The sequence below is a fragment of the Chaetura pelagica genome, unplaced genomic scaffold, assembly GCF_000747805.2.
Source record: "Chaetura pelagica isolate M959 unplaced genomic scaffold, ChaPel_1.0 scaffold344, whole genome shotgun sequence".
Taxonomy (NCBI): domain Eukaryota; kingdom Metazoa; phylum Chordata; class Aves; order Apodiformes; family Apodidae; genus Chaetura; species Chaetura pelagica.
Genome location: NW_009953098.1, coordinates 5,208,309 through 5,220,555, shown reverse-complemented (window position 1 = coordinate 5,220,555; position 12,247 = coordinate 5,208,309). Strand labels below are relative to the sequence as shown.

Here is a 12,247-nt window from a genome sequence, read left to right as displayed (position 1 = left end):
TTCACGGCAGGCTGTTTCAGAGGAAAAAAAATCCTTCTTAGGCTACAGTAGAACTGGGGATAAGTAGAAAAACATTCAAAGTATTTAAACACAAATATCTGAAAAATTATTAAAGCAGTTGCTTAGTTGCTTGTGCACTGCTAGATTCATCATTTTGCCCCCAGTTATAAATACAGGGTAAAAACACTATAAATAAATAGAGCAGCTCACTTTCCTTTAGAGAATGAACACATAAATAATACACATTTTGAAACCAAAAAATCATAGTGCAAAAATAAATTATCAAACGGAAGTTGTGAACATTATTTTACACAATGCTATATAAAACCTGAACCATTTTGAATAAAAGACTTTGCAGTTCACTGAAATAATGCATTAACATTATTATTTCTGCTTCACATTAAACTGCACAGTTTATCCTTTATCCACTAAAAAAAATAAAAATAAAATAAATTAAAAAACCTCTTAAGCTTTTTAAAAGGTTTATGGCAAACAAGATCACTTTTTGTTCTATCACATTTGTTATTAATTTAGCAGTGCAGTGATTGAATAATCATCTCAGAGTTCCACAGGGAAACTGCTGAAGTATCCATAAACATCCCTTGCTCTTTGTAACTTTCTTTGAAATTCAGGCTTGAAACACCCTGACACTCCAATCTGTAAGACATTATTGCAGTTAGATGAAGTTACAAGAGACAGTCTACAGTCAAGTACTGTGGGAGACTTCCCAGCTCTCCTCACCATCACCGTGATCTTGTACGAGACATGAATGTAAGGACACGTCTGATGCCATTCAAGCGGTCTTTGAGGGATTTCATGGCAAGGAAAGGGAGCTGAGCTCTGTTCTCAAGTGGAAGGACAGCTAGGACCCACCAGCACCAGGCTGGCCCGTTGGGGTTAGACTGCAGGAAGGGAAAAAAAACAGAAGTTATTTCATATAGAGATGGTAAGGTCTTGTTTTTGAAGATCTAGCTTTGATAACAAATTACTGTGTTTTCCATCTAGCAAGCAGGTCATTGCCAACCTAATGGCTTGTGATTACAGGTTGGAAACAAATTACAACCCAATTGCACCTTTTCTGAAAATTAGATGTTGAAGGCATAAGCAAGATGCATTTTTATTTGTAACTAATTTATAGGTTGGGTCTTCTAGGTATTTTTGTTTTTAATGTATTTTGTTTCCATGTTATTATTGACCCAGTTCTTTGGGATTCCTGCCTCCCTTCTTCATATTTTGGCACTACTTCATATTTAGTTTCTCTTGCTATATTCTGTTATTTTAGGATCTTTGCCATTTGCAGTCCTTGAACAAGAGTACCAAGTTTCTTCTTGTTTATTTTGCCTCCATCATTTAGCTGGAGAAATGGAGGAGGCAAAAAGGCATGAAAATCTCCTGGGATTGATACAGTCAGTTTAAGTAGTCTCAGGAAGTTACTAACACTAAACACAGTTTTTTTTGTTCACAACTGTGCTACCACTGGTGCATGGCAACATGACTTACTCAGCCTTTGCAGGATGAATGACACATTTATACTTTCACCTTAAAACACGATGCCTCCCAGCTTGTCAGATATTCTTGCCATTTCTGTCTCTAAAAATGAGATGAGCCACTGATTCTGCATACCTGAGGGTCAGGATCCTTGGCTGGCATTGGACCAAAATGACTAAGAATTCGACTTTTGAGTGCTTGCTTGAGGGAGTTGAACCACATGTATGCCTGATCATAGACAGAATCGTGGAGAACAAGTAATGCAGCATACTCCTGTCCTTGCACCTGAAAGCAGTGAAGAGAGGGGGAAGGTTACTGTTAATTCAGTCTGCACGTCAGGAAAAGCACAACATTAATTTTTAGGATTTTCTGGGATGGGTAGGGGAAAGGAAGAGAAAAAGCATGTCAAGTGGGTTCAGGGAGAAATCCTGAAAGCTAGTTTGGTGGGACTCATTCTGCTCCCTGTCCAGCCCAATCTATCAAATCTTTCACTTTCTTACCTTATATTCTAAACCAAAGATACCCATTTGCAGAACAAGCACTTCCTAGATTGGTATGAGCCTTTACAATAACATCATGTAACAGAAGTAAGGATTGTGCAAAGCTTTTTTTTTAAAATTAGTAGCAGCTCCTCAGAGTAGACATTTTATATTCCTATGGTATTAAATAGCTTATATATCACCCTGAATACTTTGACTGTCTACATTTATTTTTAATAAGAAGTGATGTAAGTAATTTTGAAGGGGTAGTGGATCCAATCCTGTTCCTTCTTACCTGAATAAGTTCTCTAATTGGCTTCCATGCAAACAGAGGCAGGTTCTCCCCTAACCCCTTAGAAACTGCAGTTACTCTGTGTTAGAAGGGTGGTAAGATCTCATCCTGGCTTCACTTAGTTTTGTTTTCTGCTAAGAACCTCTAGGTAAAAACTCTTCAGCCTATGGGCAGTGTGTTTGCATGCTTGTAGTAACTATTACATTTCCCAACTTTAATCAGAAGCAGTTAGTAAAATCTGTTTTTCTAGAAACTGTTCTACAAAAAAACCTCACTGAAAACATGCCTGCTTAGAATTTCACATGCACTACAGTTGACATGAAATATTTCTGAATTTACCTTTTGATCCTCAATGTACTCAATATCTGCTGTATTGTAGCCATCTCTCTGGCTGTGCTGTATCACCTTAAATCTCCTTTTGCCGATGCTGTCTACGACAGAGCGACCATCAGCAAAGAATTCAACATTTCTTATCTCCAGAATGCAGCCATAATCTGCAAACCTATTGAAATTGGAACAAAAGCAAGTAAACAAGTCTTATTCTCTCCACCCTTAGTTCCACAGAACTGCCATACAGCCAGTCCCTACCACAAAGGTATTTACCAGTGTCAGCTTATTTCTATTGTTCATAGTACTGACCTGCTGTAGTTCAAATTATTCCACAATTGTTTTCAAAACTATCAGGAAGATTCAGGCTGTCTAATCTGATTAAACTGCATGTTTTGGAATACAGGGAACATCTTATGAAATTGGAAGTTACACAGCTCAGCCGCACATGGTCTCCATAATCCCACCATGTTCAGTCAATTTGTAGAGAAGAGCAAGTGCAAAATCAGAATACTAGAATTAGGGAGGGACTAAGGAATCTATAGAGAAAAAAGTTTTCCCACAATTTCAGCAGATTTTATTTTGTCCCTATGCACTTTGTGGACAGCACATTTCCATGGTGTCTACATACCCTGTAGGGATATGCCATAAAAAGAAGGGAGGAAAGCTAAATACAGAGACAGGCATTAAGGTCAAATTACAGTCTGACTGTAAATGGTTCAATGTAAATGCTCAGGCTGTCCTTATGAAGGCCCTGATGTACCTCTGCAGCCTCCACCACACCCATAACAGTGAGGATATAAATGTATCCATTAGCTTAGATATTCTTTTCATAATCATAAGAAAACCTCAAGCCACCAACACACCTCCCCACCATTTCAATTTGATTGCTTGTGCCAAAGCATTCAACAGTATTTCAAAACAGTAGAAAATGCCCTTCCCTTTCATATGGGAAAAGAGCTTTGCAGTTCAACTTAATATAATACACACTAGCTTTGTTTCCAGAAAAATAAGCAGAATTTATTAGTCAGAATCTAACTCAAGAGAGAAACTTCAGTCTTCTCAGTGTCATTAACTGGCACGATTAGGAAGAAACTTGCTCTACTGGAAAACTATGACAGATATTGCAGCCATGGACCTTTCTGCACCTCTCCAAAGAGACTTGCTCTAGACTAAGTGGGCTGAGCATGCTGCTCACTCACCCCTTTACTGGGTCACTGATGCACATCCCAAATTGTTTGGTGCCTGTCTCCATGCACCTCCGAATCATCAGGCGATAACATGGCTCAAAGATGTGCAAAGGGCACGGGACTGTAGGATAAGCCATGGTGCAGACAAATATAGGAACATTCTTATTTAGGCTGTAAGAAAGGAAAAAGCAGATATGACCTTTTAGCAAACTATTGACAAGATATAAAATACATTTTATGCAATAATATGCTGAAAAGATTGATACTTTTAAATAGAAATAACATCTTTAGCATAAAATTCTTAGTGGACCAAGTAAAAACTAAAATTATTTTCCTCTTAATTGATTAGATATTATGAAAAGTGATACACCCCTTATTAGCAGAAGAATTTTTAGTTACGCTTTCTAGTTTTGCTAGTGGGAGCATTAATCCATCTCTATTACTGCTTTATTTACTTGACTTTCCTTAATCCCATTTCTTCCCTACCGAGTACATTCCAACCCCCAGCTGTGAGACTACTTCCACCTATTGTCTCACCCTGTGGCTTTCATGGAGGGCCACTGAAAGCAACTGCATTGCTTTATACTTTGTTTATAAGGCTGCCTTCTGGATTTCTTCTGCATCTGTTTATTGTTTAGCATAGTGTCAGTTCTTATGCTGGCTCAAAGCACCATTTCCCCTGGACCCTGTTTCTCTTTGAAATACTGAAAAAGAAGCTCCTTTGTCAGCATCTCAGCTCATGCTCCACAGCAGCAGGAGCCACTCATCACCTCACAGCAGTAAGATTAAAAATTGGATTTTACATAAATGGATTACATACTTGGAAAGCTCTGCTATTTCCTCTTCATAAATCTTTCTTCTTTCAGTTAGTTCTTCTGGAAGATATCTAGCTATTAACTCCTCCATTAGTACTGTTTTACAGTATTTCCTCATGGCCAAGCACTGCAGTAAAAGCACATACAAGCAGTTATAGATCATGTCCAGCATTTCAAAGTGTGTGGTGCCTGTGCACAAGGTCATCTCTTAGCTCTATTTTCTTATGACTACAGCAAATCAAAATGATCTTTTAAGCTTGCACTGCCACTAAAGAGTTGTTTATTGAACTATTCCATATGTTATGGGCATTATCTTAGAAAATCTGGGAAGTAAACACACCTACAGATTTTCCAAGTACAGGTCTGGCCCTAAGGTTTGATCACAGGAGACTGTCCATGCTTTGTATGTCACAAGAAGATTTAAAAAGTCACATTATTTCAAGCTGGGAAATAGAAAAGGTTTCAGAAGCTGAAGTATCCTATCCCTGTGCTGAGAAAATCCAAGCATCATTACCTCTGAGAGCCCTTCCTTGCACAGGGGACATTTTGGGTTGTGATCCAGGCATCTCTCAAGACATTTGAGACAGAAGGTGTGTCCACAAGGTGTAGTGACAGGTTCATAGAAGAGTCTGGATTGGAAAATTAAAAAAAAAATATCATGCACCAAAGTAGGAGAAAAAGCTGTCACCAAAAAAACTGTATCCATTCACTGATTTATCTACTGACTACTCCAGTGATAAAGCTGCTCCTTGCTTTTCATTTCTACCAACTTCTGTATTTATTAATCTTACAGACTTTCTTATTGCCACCTAACATGAAAGGCAGCATGTGAACTCTGATTTTAGTGAATGTGAGAGGGAATATTGTAATTAACTTCCAACAAGTCAGGATTTAATTTTCCTCAATGTGAGCAGTAAATAGAAGCAGAAGTTGGACCATCTGACTTCTCTAACAAAATCGAGCAATCCTTGCATGACTATTCCTGTGGAAATCATGTGATTACTTCTATGTGTAGAGCTAAGCACAAAATAGCTATTTGCAGTAATAGCCCACATAAGTGGCTGCAATAAACTATTATTGACAACTCTAACGTGGACTTGGACAGCAGTTTTGTTGGAGTAGACAGTTTTTAACCTTCAGATGACTGCTTTTCTGGAAAAAGAGTGACATTAGGTTCATGTTTCATGTAGAAAAACACTTCAATATTAAAGGCCAGGTCCTAAAAGTATCAGTGTAGCTCCTCTTTACCCATTTCAAATAACTCTGCAACACTTATTTTCATATAAGGACTTTTTACTTCTTATGATTACGTGATACTGCGAAGTGATGTTTCCTTGCCAATAAGTACCTGAAGGAGATGGAAATACTGAAGGTTTAGGTTTTCTTTTAAATAGAAAACATTCAAAACTAAACATTCAGATGTTTGGCATACATCATATTTTGCCACATACTATCTAAGCATTTTATAATCTAAAATATTAGTCTAATTATAATTCAAGTGAGTTAACACACTTTAAATTATTACAGTTTATCAAAACAGTACACTAAGTTCTATTATACATGTGGAAATTATAAATATGTAAACTCATATTTATTAGCATCTTTAACAAGACAAGTTTATTTAAGAACATAACTGGCTGTTAACAAGATTGCTATAGCCAGTTTATTATATGTCATTAGCGATTAAAACTATTGATATTTAAGCAAGAGAACACAGTATCTAAAATATCACACCTATCTTACTGCAACTCAACTGTGTAACTGAAAGTCCTTGTTAATTCTTTAATGAAGTGAAACCTAACTGCACCAAGGCTTTGAACTATGTAAAATACTGAATTCTACAATACGGTTCACTAAACACTGGTTTGCATAAGTAATTGTTTAATAGTGACTGACTTGACCTGAAAAGTTAGCATAAAGAAATTCCTGTTGAAATGCATGATTCTGCTCCAGCTCTCCTGAAAGCCAGCAGCAGCTTTTTCCTAGCAGCTCTAAGGGGACCTGGACAAAGCCTCATGACTTGTAGAAGGAAACACCACACAGGAAGATTTTTCATGACATCATTTTGAGCAATTCTAACAGCAGAAACTAAATAATAACACCTGCTGAGTAACAGTCCTTCATTTCTCACCAGTATGTTGCTTTGACTATTGCTTTTTATTTTCTGCTTGTTGCTGGAGTGAATGTAGATCAGTGACATTTTGGCCTCTCCATCAGACAAACAGGTTAATAACAGCTCCTGCAGTTAATTGTGAACAGGTCAGTAGGTTACTAGGTAATTAGTCCAAAGTATCTCAGGATCCTAATCCCTAAAATACTTCTGAAGAACATAGCAGGAAATAACTATAATCAACCTGCACTAATAGCAAAAAGCCTTCCTTGTTGCAGTGATGCATGGCCTGTCTTCACAATTGCAATTACAAGGTCAGCATCACCATCCTCTGTGCTCTAAGGCAATCAGCAATCCTTGAGCTAATTCCTTTACAAATGTCTTGTAGTCTGGCTGTTTCCAATTTAACATAGAGGATGAGGAAGTAGGGGTAATTTTATTAAAAACATCTGAAAAATGCTTGTGGACAATGATCATAAACATGAAGATTCGTTAAAACCAGCTCAGACTAATTGTGTGGCTTTCTGTTAGAGGAAAGTTTTGTTCTTAGCAATATCAAGTGTTTTGACAGCTGTATAAACTTTTGGAGCACTTTTCAGCTGTAGGCAGACAGAGGGAGAGGGGGCAGATCTGATTTATTCCAAGCAGAAGTGAATCAAACAACATGGCAGTTGTTCCCCCAAAAGGTTTCAGTATGTATGAAATAAACTAAAGTTCCTCCCTCTCCACATACAAACAAAGGAAATCCAGATTCCTAAAAGCACAGCCCTTCAGAAATAAATCCATGAGAAGGCTGCTATTTAAGAATTTAAATTAAACCCCCAAAAATCTAACCTGAATATTCATTATTGATAAAACTGGATCATTAAAGAGACAAACCTAAGCAACACTCACCACAGAGGTCAAGATTCTTGTGAAACACCTTCCTAGTATTTCCTTCTAAGTCAGTAGCAAAACCCCACATGTATATTTGCCAAAAAAGGCAAGTATTTTTACATGCAAACTAGGAAAATCCATAGGATGTGCTCTCTTTAGCTATTTTGTGAATTGTGTAATATCATACACAGCTTTATAAATGCCAAAGGGCAAGCTGAGGTTTAGTGCACTATGTGTGTCAGGGGGTGGGTGTGCCTCAGTGCTGAGAGGAAATCTTTCAGACACCTTCACTAACACTCTTAACCCTCATGGGACCTCGTCTGACTTTTCCAAACAATCACTAGCCTGAAACAGATCTTCATCAACAGTGTTCTGAACCAAAGGACCAGAAATGCATCACTGGAGGAACAATTATAATAAAAACTAATATCAAGTCAGAGAGAAAAGTAACTACTGAGAAAGCTAGAAAATCTCCAAGTCATTAGAAGCTAAAGACATCCATAAGAAAACAATGGGTACCTCATACACAAGGAGCAGTCCAAATCTGATGGATCCACAAATTCAAATGGAGTATGTTGTCCTGTGCTATTTCCCTTAGTATCAACAGTATCTATCAATACAAAAAAAATATTACAATGTAATTGACCAGAACTATGTCAACACAGTGATACAGCATGTGTGTACAAGAAGCACCTGATACTTCAATGTATATTGTATATACTTGAAAGTTACTGAATCATTAAGCATCATTGCAATAACTGCTGTGCAAAGCATCATGTTCAGCCTTGGCAGAAATCAGCATATCTCCCTCCCCTGCATTTTGGTGACTTTATACCCACTTACAGAGTCTTGAATTTAGTCTTGCTATTAACAATTCACGTAAACATATTTTATAGTGTTAGAAGCCTAAAATGGGACAAAATATTCTGCCATACCATTGTAAATACATCCCATAGCATGAAAACAAGGCCAGATATAATGAGCAAACAGAATAAGTGCTTTTAAACAAACTTTTTAGTTGATCCATTAAGTGCCAAGATCATGGCTGACCTTGATGTTCCTTAAAACATTGAGCTCTTCCTTCTTAGCCCTGGGTTTAGATGACAGTACAATCTGGACCCTCTTCCTCTAAGTTTTCTAAAAGCCAAATTTCCACTGATCACATGCCATGAAACCCTACATGTAAACAAACATACCTTTTTTCATCAGCTTGCAGGGCACCTCAGCATTTTGCATCTCCTCTGAGCAGCACTTCCTTTTCAGGAGGCTGCACTTCTCAGACATGAGAAAGGCAGACTCTGGCATGGAGGTGACTTTGTTCTCCTCCTCTGAGCAGTCTGTTTTGCTCTCTGTCATTTGTATAGGTTTCCTCAAACTACCAGAAGCAGCTACATTTGGTTCCTCTTGAATGGAAAAACCCTTTTTCTGTTCCACATTTACCTGTGTGAAGAGAGGAGTGACATTAGAGCAATCTTCCAACAACTTGGTGAAGAAAAAAAACCCCAAAGCTGCCACAAGTCTTTAATATGGATCATGAGGAAGGACTTTGTAGGTCAAGAATCAACAGTTTGAGAATTGCTATGTCAGGGCCTGATTTTAATGGAACAAAAATGCAAACTATTCCCCCTTGCCCCACAATGCCACTGAATATTTTCAGCCCTTTTGTGTCTTAGTCACAAAACTTGATTCAGGCAGAAATGTGGCTAGATCTCAGGTTAAATATATTGTTATCACTTATCCTATGGAAAAATGTGTATTGTTAATATCAATGATGGTATCAACCATCAAAACAATGCAAGTTTATTTTAAGGAAGCAGCATAAACACACAAAATTATAACAGAGAAAATACACGGAGCTTCCTTCAGCAAGACAGGTTTCTTTTGCCCAAGGTAAAACAATCAGTCTTTATCCCATTATGGCTACAGAACAACCTGTGACCAGCATTTACACAGGACATCACCTATCAACTTGTCACATCAGCTCCCCAGATGAACCTGAAAGCAGATACTGTGGATTGTGATCAGGAACTGTGGTGATGTGTAACATGCAAACAGATGAGTGAATTTTCCCTCAGATGACTTTATGAAGGGGTCATACAAAAGGACTTATTTTCATTGCCTTTCCAGAAGGCAATGTCACCAGTTGTTCTTATCAGTCCCAACAAGGTTGCTCAAAACCTACCATTTTTGTTTGTAAGGACTAATGAGGTTTTCTTCTACATAGAGTATATCCAAAACCTGTCCTCAAAGTTCAGGTTTCAGTGAAGCAGAAGTGATCCTTACAAACCCTTGCCTGTAAAGCTCTACAGCCACTTACAAAACTATGGCTGTGAAACCAAGCTTAAGGAGCAGCTAATACATCTTATGTGGCTCTACAATAACTTCCAAGCAGTAATCTGAATGCAGGATGATTTTGTCACTGACATAATCAGTTACAGTTCAAGCTGAAACCCTACATTTTGGCATTTCATAGCTTTTGAGGATATCTCAATCCAAGCTCCAGAGGCCCTTTCAAACTACCAGCTACTTGGATGAGCTAAGGACAGCTATAGGAATAGCACCCACTCAATTCTGGCAAAAAAATTTATCAGAACAGAGGACTTCTGAAGTCAGATAGAGAGACTTCAATAGGTCAATATTGGTTTGTATATTCTGAAACTCAGTAAAAATCCAAGAAAAATCTATCCTCTTCCAGAAGTGAAAAGGAGAGAAATTGCTTCACAATGCAAACATAAAACACACAACAAATTAAGAACCACACATCAGACTTGATCTTTACCTTGAGTAACCTTTGTAGGTTATGGCTGGTGCCTCCAGATCCCACTGAATTTAGGAGATTCCCCTTTAATCTAGAGTGATGTGACAACAGCTGCAGGATATCAGGTAAGTGTTCCTGAGCATTTCCCGGGATGAGTGAAAACAAACTAAGTAGAAGCTGTGATATAAAACAGAATACTTCACTGCTTAGTTCCTTCCTTGCAACCTCTAAATGAAAAAGCAAGTAAGGGAATAGCTGAAAGAAGCACCCTTGATTTTGTTAAAACCATTTAAAGAGCCCTCTAGACTAGGGTAAGAACAGGAAGTGCAAGAGCTAATGCAGTACTGGCCAAATGCACAGCAAGAGACACTTTCAGAGTCAAGTAAGCCCACAAAGTTATTAACCATTCTTTGTGATGACACACATGCCTTTGTCCTCTTGTCCTGCAGTTCAGAGCTCACAAAAAACACTAGCAGTATTCTTAAATGTTTGGGTTTTTTTTGCTGTGTATCAGCTTTTGCTGGAGTTTACTAGAACAGAAAGCACTCATCTCACAGGCTTAATCCAAGTTCAGTTAAGTAAATGGCTCTGATCTTGTAAACTATAGCTATTTTAAATTCACTTATGTGAGAATAAAAAAAAATAAAGGTAGGCAGCAGAAAAATGCTCTTTCTTCATTGGCTATCAGAAAATAAGAGAATCTGTATTAAGTAGCAACTTGTAGCCACTTGTATGGCATAGTTTACCAGATGATTATTTAAGGAGAGCAACACAGCTGAGTGGTGCTCATTTCAACATACTACTGAGGTGATCTGCTGCTGCCTGAGGAAGCCACATGACAGCTAAGATTTCTTTTGCAAGCCAAAAGGGATTCCACAGGACCACACTATGTCAAAGCTAACATGGACAAGCAGTACAAGCAGACCATCACAGCTGCACCCGAAGAATTTGGTAAAATGTAACATGTCATTATTATGCAAACAGCCTTCCTTGGAAATGACCCAGCAGAATATTGCATCATGGATGAACTCTGTGTCTGATGAGTGCATGAGTAATTCTTCAGTCATAAGAAGCCTAGTTTTTCTCAGAACCCCACTGCTCAGAAATTAGGTGTCTTGGATAAGGTTATTTGGAGTCTGAATTTAGAAACAGATCTGTTTGTTCCTGTTCGTCTTGCTCTAGTGCACAGGAAGTTTCCCAGTGTGACTATGAGAAGAAATCACAACACAATGACAGGGAAAGACTGCATGGAACCCACTGGGGAAAAAAACCAACCAAAACCCCCAAATGTTGGTGACAAAACACTCACAGAAGATGGAAATCTCAATCATATCCAAAGTTAGAAAAACTGGATTGCACCACAGCCACCCAGGTTAAAGTCTCTCAGTTACCTTCATCAACAGTGTTACACTGTAAGAATTGCACTGTGCTTTTAGAAACCATTACTTATGGATTGCAACCTAAAAGTTCCCATCCCACCAGTGATGAGGGAAAGCCTGAATGCACTGCCATAAAAGAAAATTCAGCACAAGAAAAAGACAGCTATTACATTTTTACTACCATAAACTATCACTGCAACACTGAGCCTTTCAGCTATAACAAGAAGAAATGGTCAAGTGTCAAAACATTGATCACACAGAACAATTTGGGGGGTGTGCTAAACAGAGCAGTCTTTACCAAAGCCATTCAGAAATCCACTTTTTAGGCTGCTACTGAAAAAAGCCTCAGTGTAGATCAATTTTGTTGCTCACTTAGCATTAATTATTAGCAGCCTTTACAAATTACTTTAAAACAGCTCTTCTGTTGACTGCTTCCTTTCACACACTGGCACTCGGTAGCAAGACTGGCAGTAGGAAGAGAGCTGCTGCTCCCAAGTGGAGTTTGAAGGGTGCTGCGTGTTGCCTTCCTGCTG

General features: G+C 38.2%; 1 protein-coding gene across 1 annotated transcript in view; it reads right to left on the bottom strand.

Moving 5' to 3' along the window:
* Positions 1–465: 465 nt before the first annotated feature.
* LONRF3 (LON peptidase N-terminal domain and ring finger 3) overlaps positions 466–12,247 on the bottom strand; it is a 20,594-nt gene continuing 8,812 nt past the window's right edge. Inside the window, exons 5-13 of the mRNA XM_009997215.1 lie at positions 10,357–10,512; positions 8,774–9,017; positions 8,097–8,187; positions 5,106–5,220; positions 4,597–4,718; positions 3,789–3,947; positions 2,599–2,761; positions 1,624–1,773; positions 466–902 (exon numbers count right to left, since the gene is read on the bottom strand). Of these exons, the coding sequence (XP_009995517.1) occupies positions 744–902; positions 1,624–1,773; positions 2,599–2,761; positions 3,789–3,947; positions 4,597–4,718; positions 5,106–5,220; positions 8,097–8,187; positions 8,774–9,017; positions 10,357–10,512 (1,359 nt within the window). The 3' untranslated portion in view covers positions 466–743. The remainder of the gene's footprint in view (positions 903–1,623; positions 1,774–2,598; positions 2,762–3,788; positions 3,948–4,596; positions 4,719–5,105; positions 5,221–8,096; positions 8,188–8,773; positions 9,018–10,356; positions 10,513–12,247) is intronic.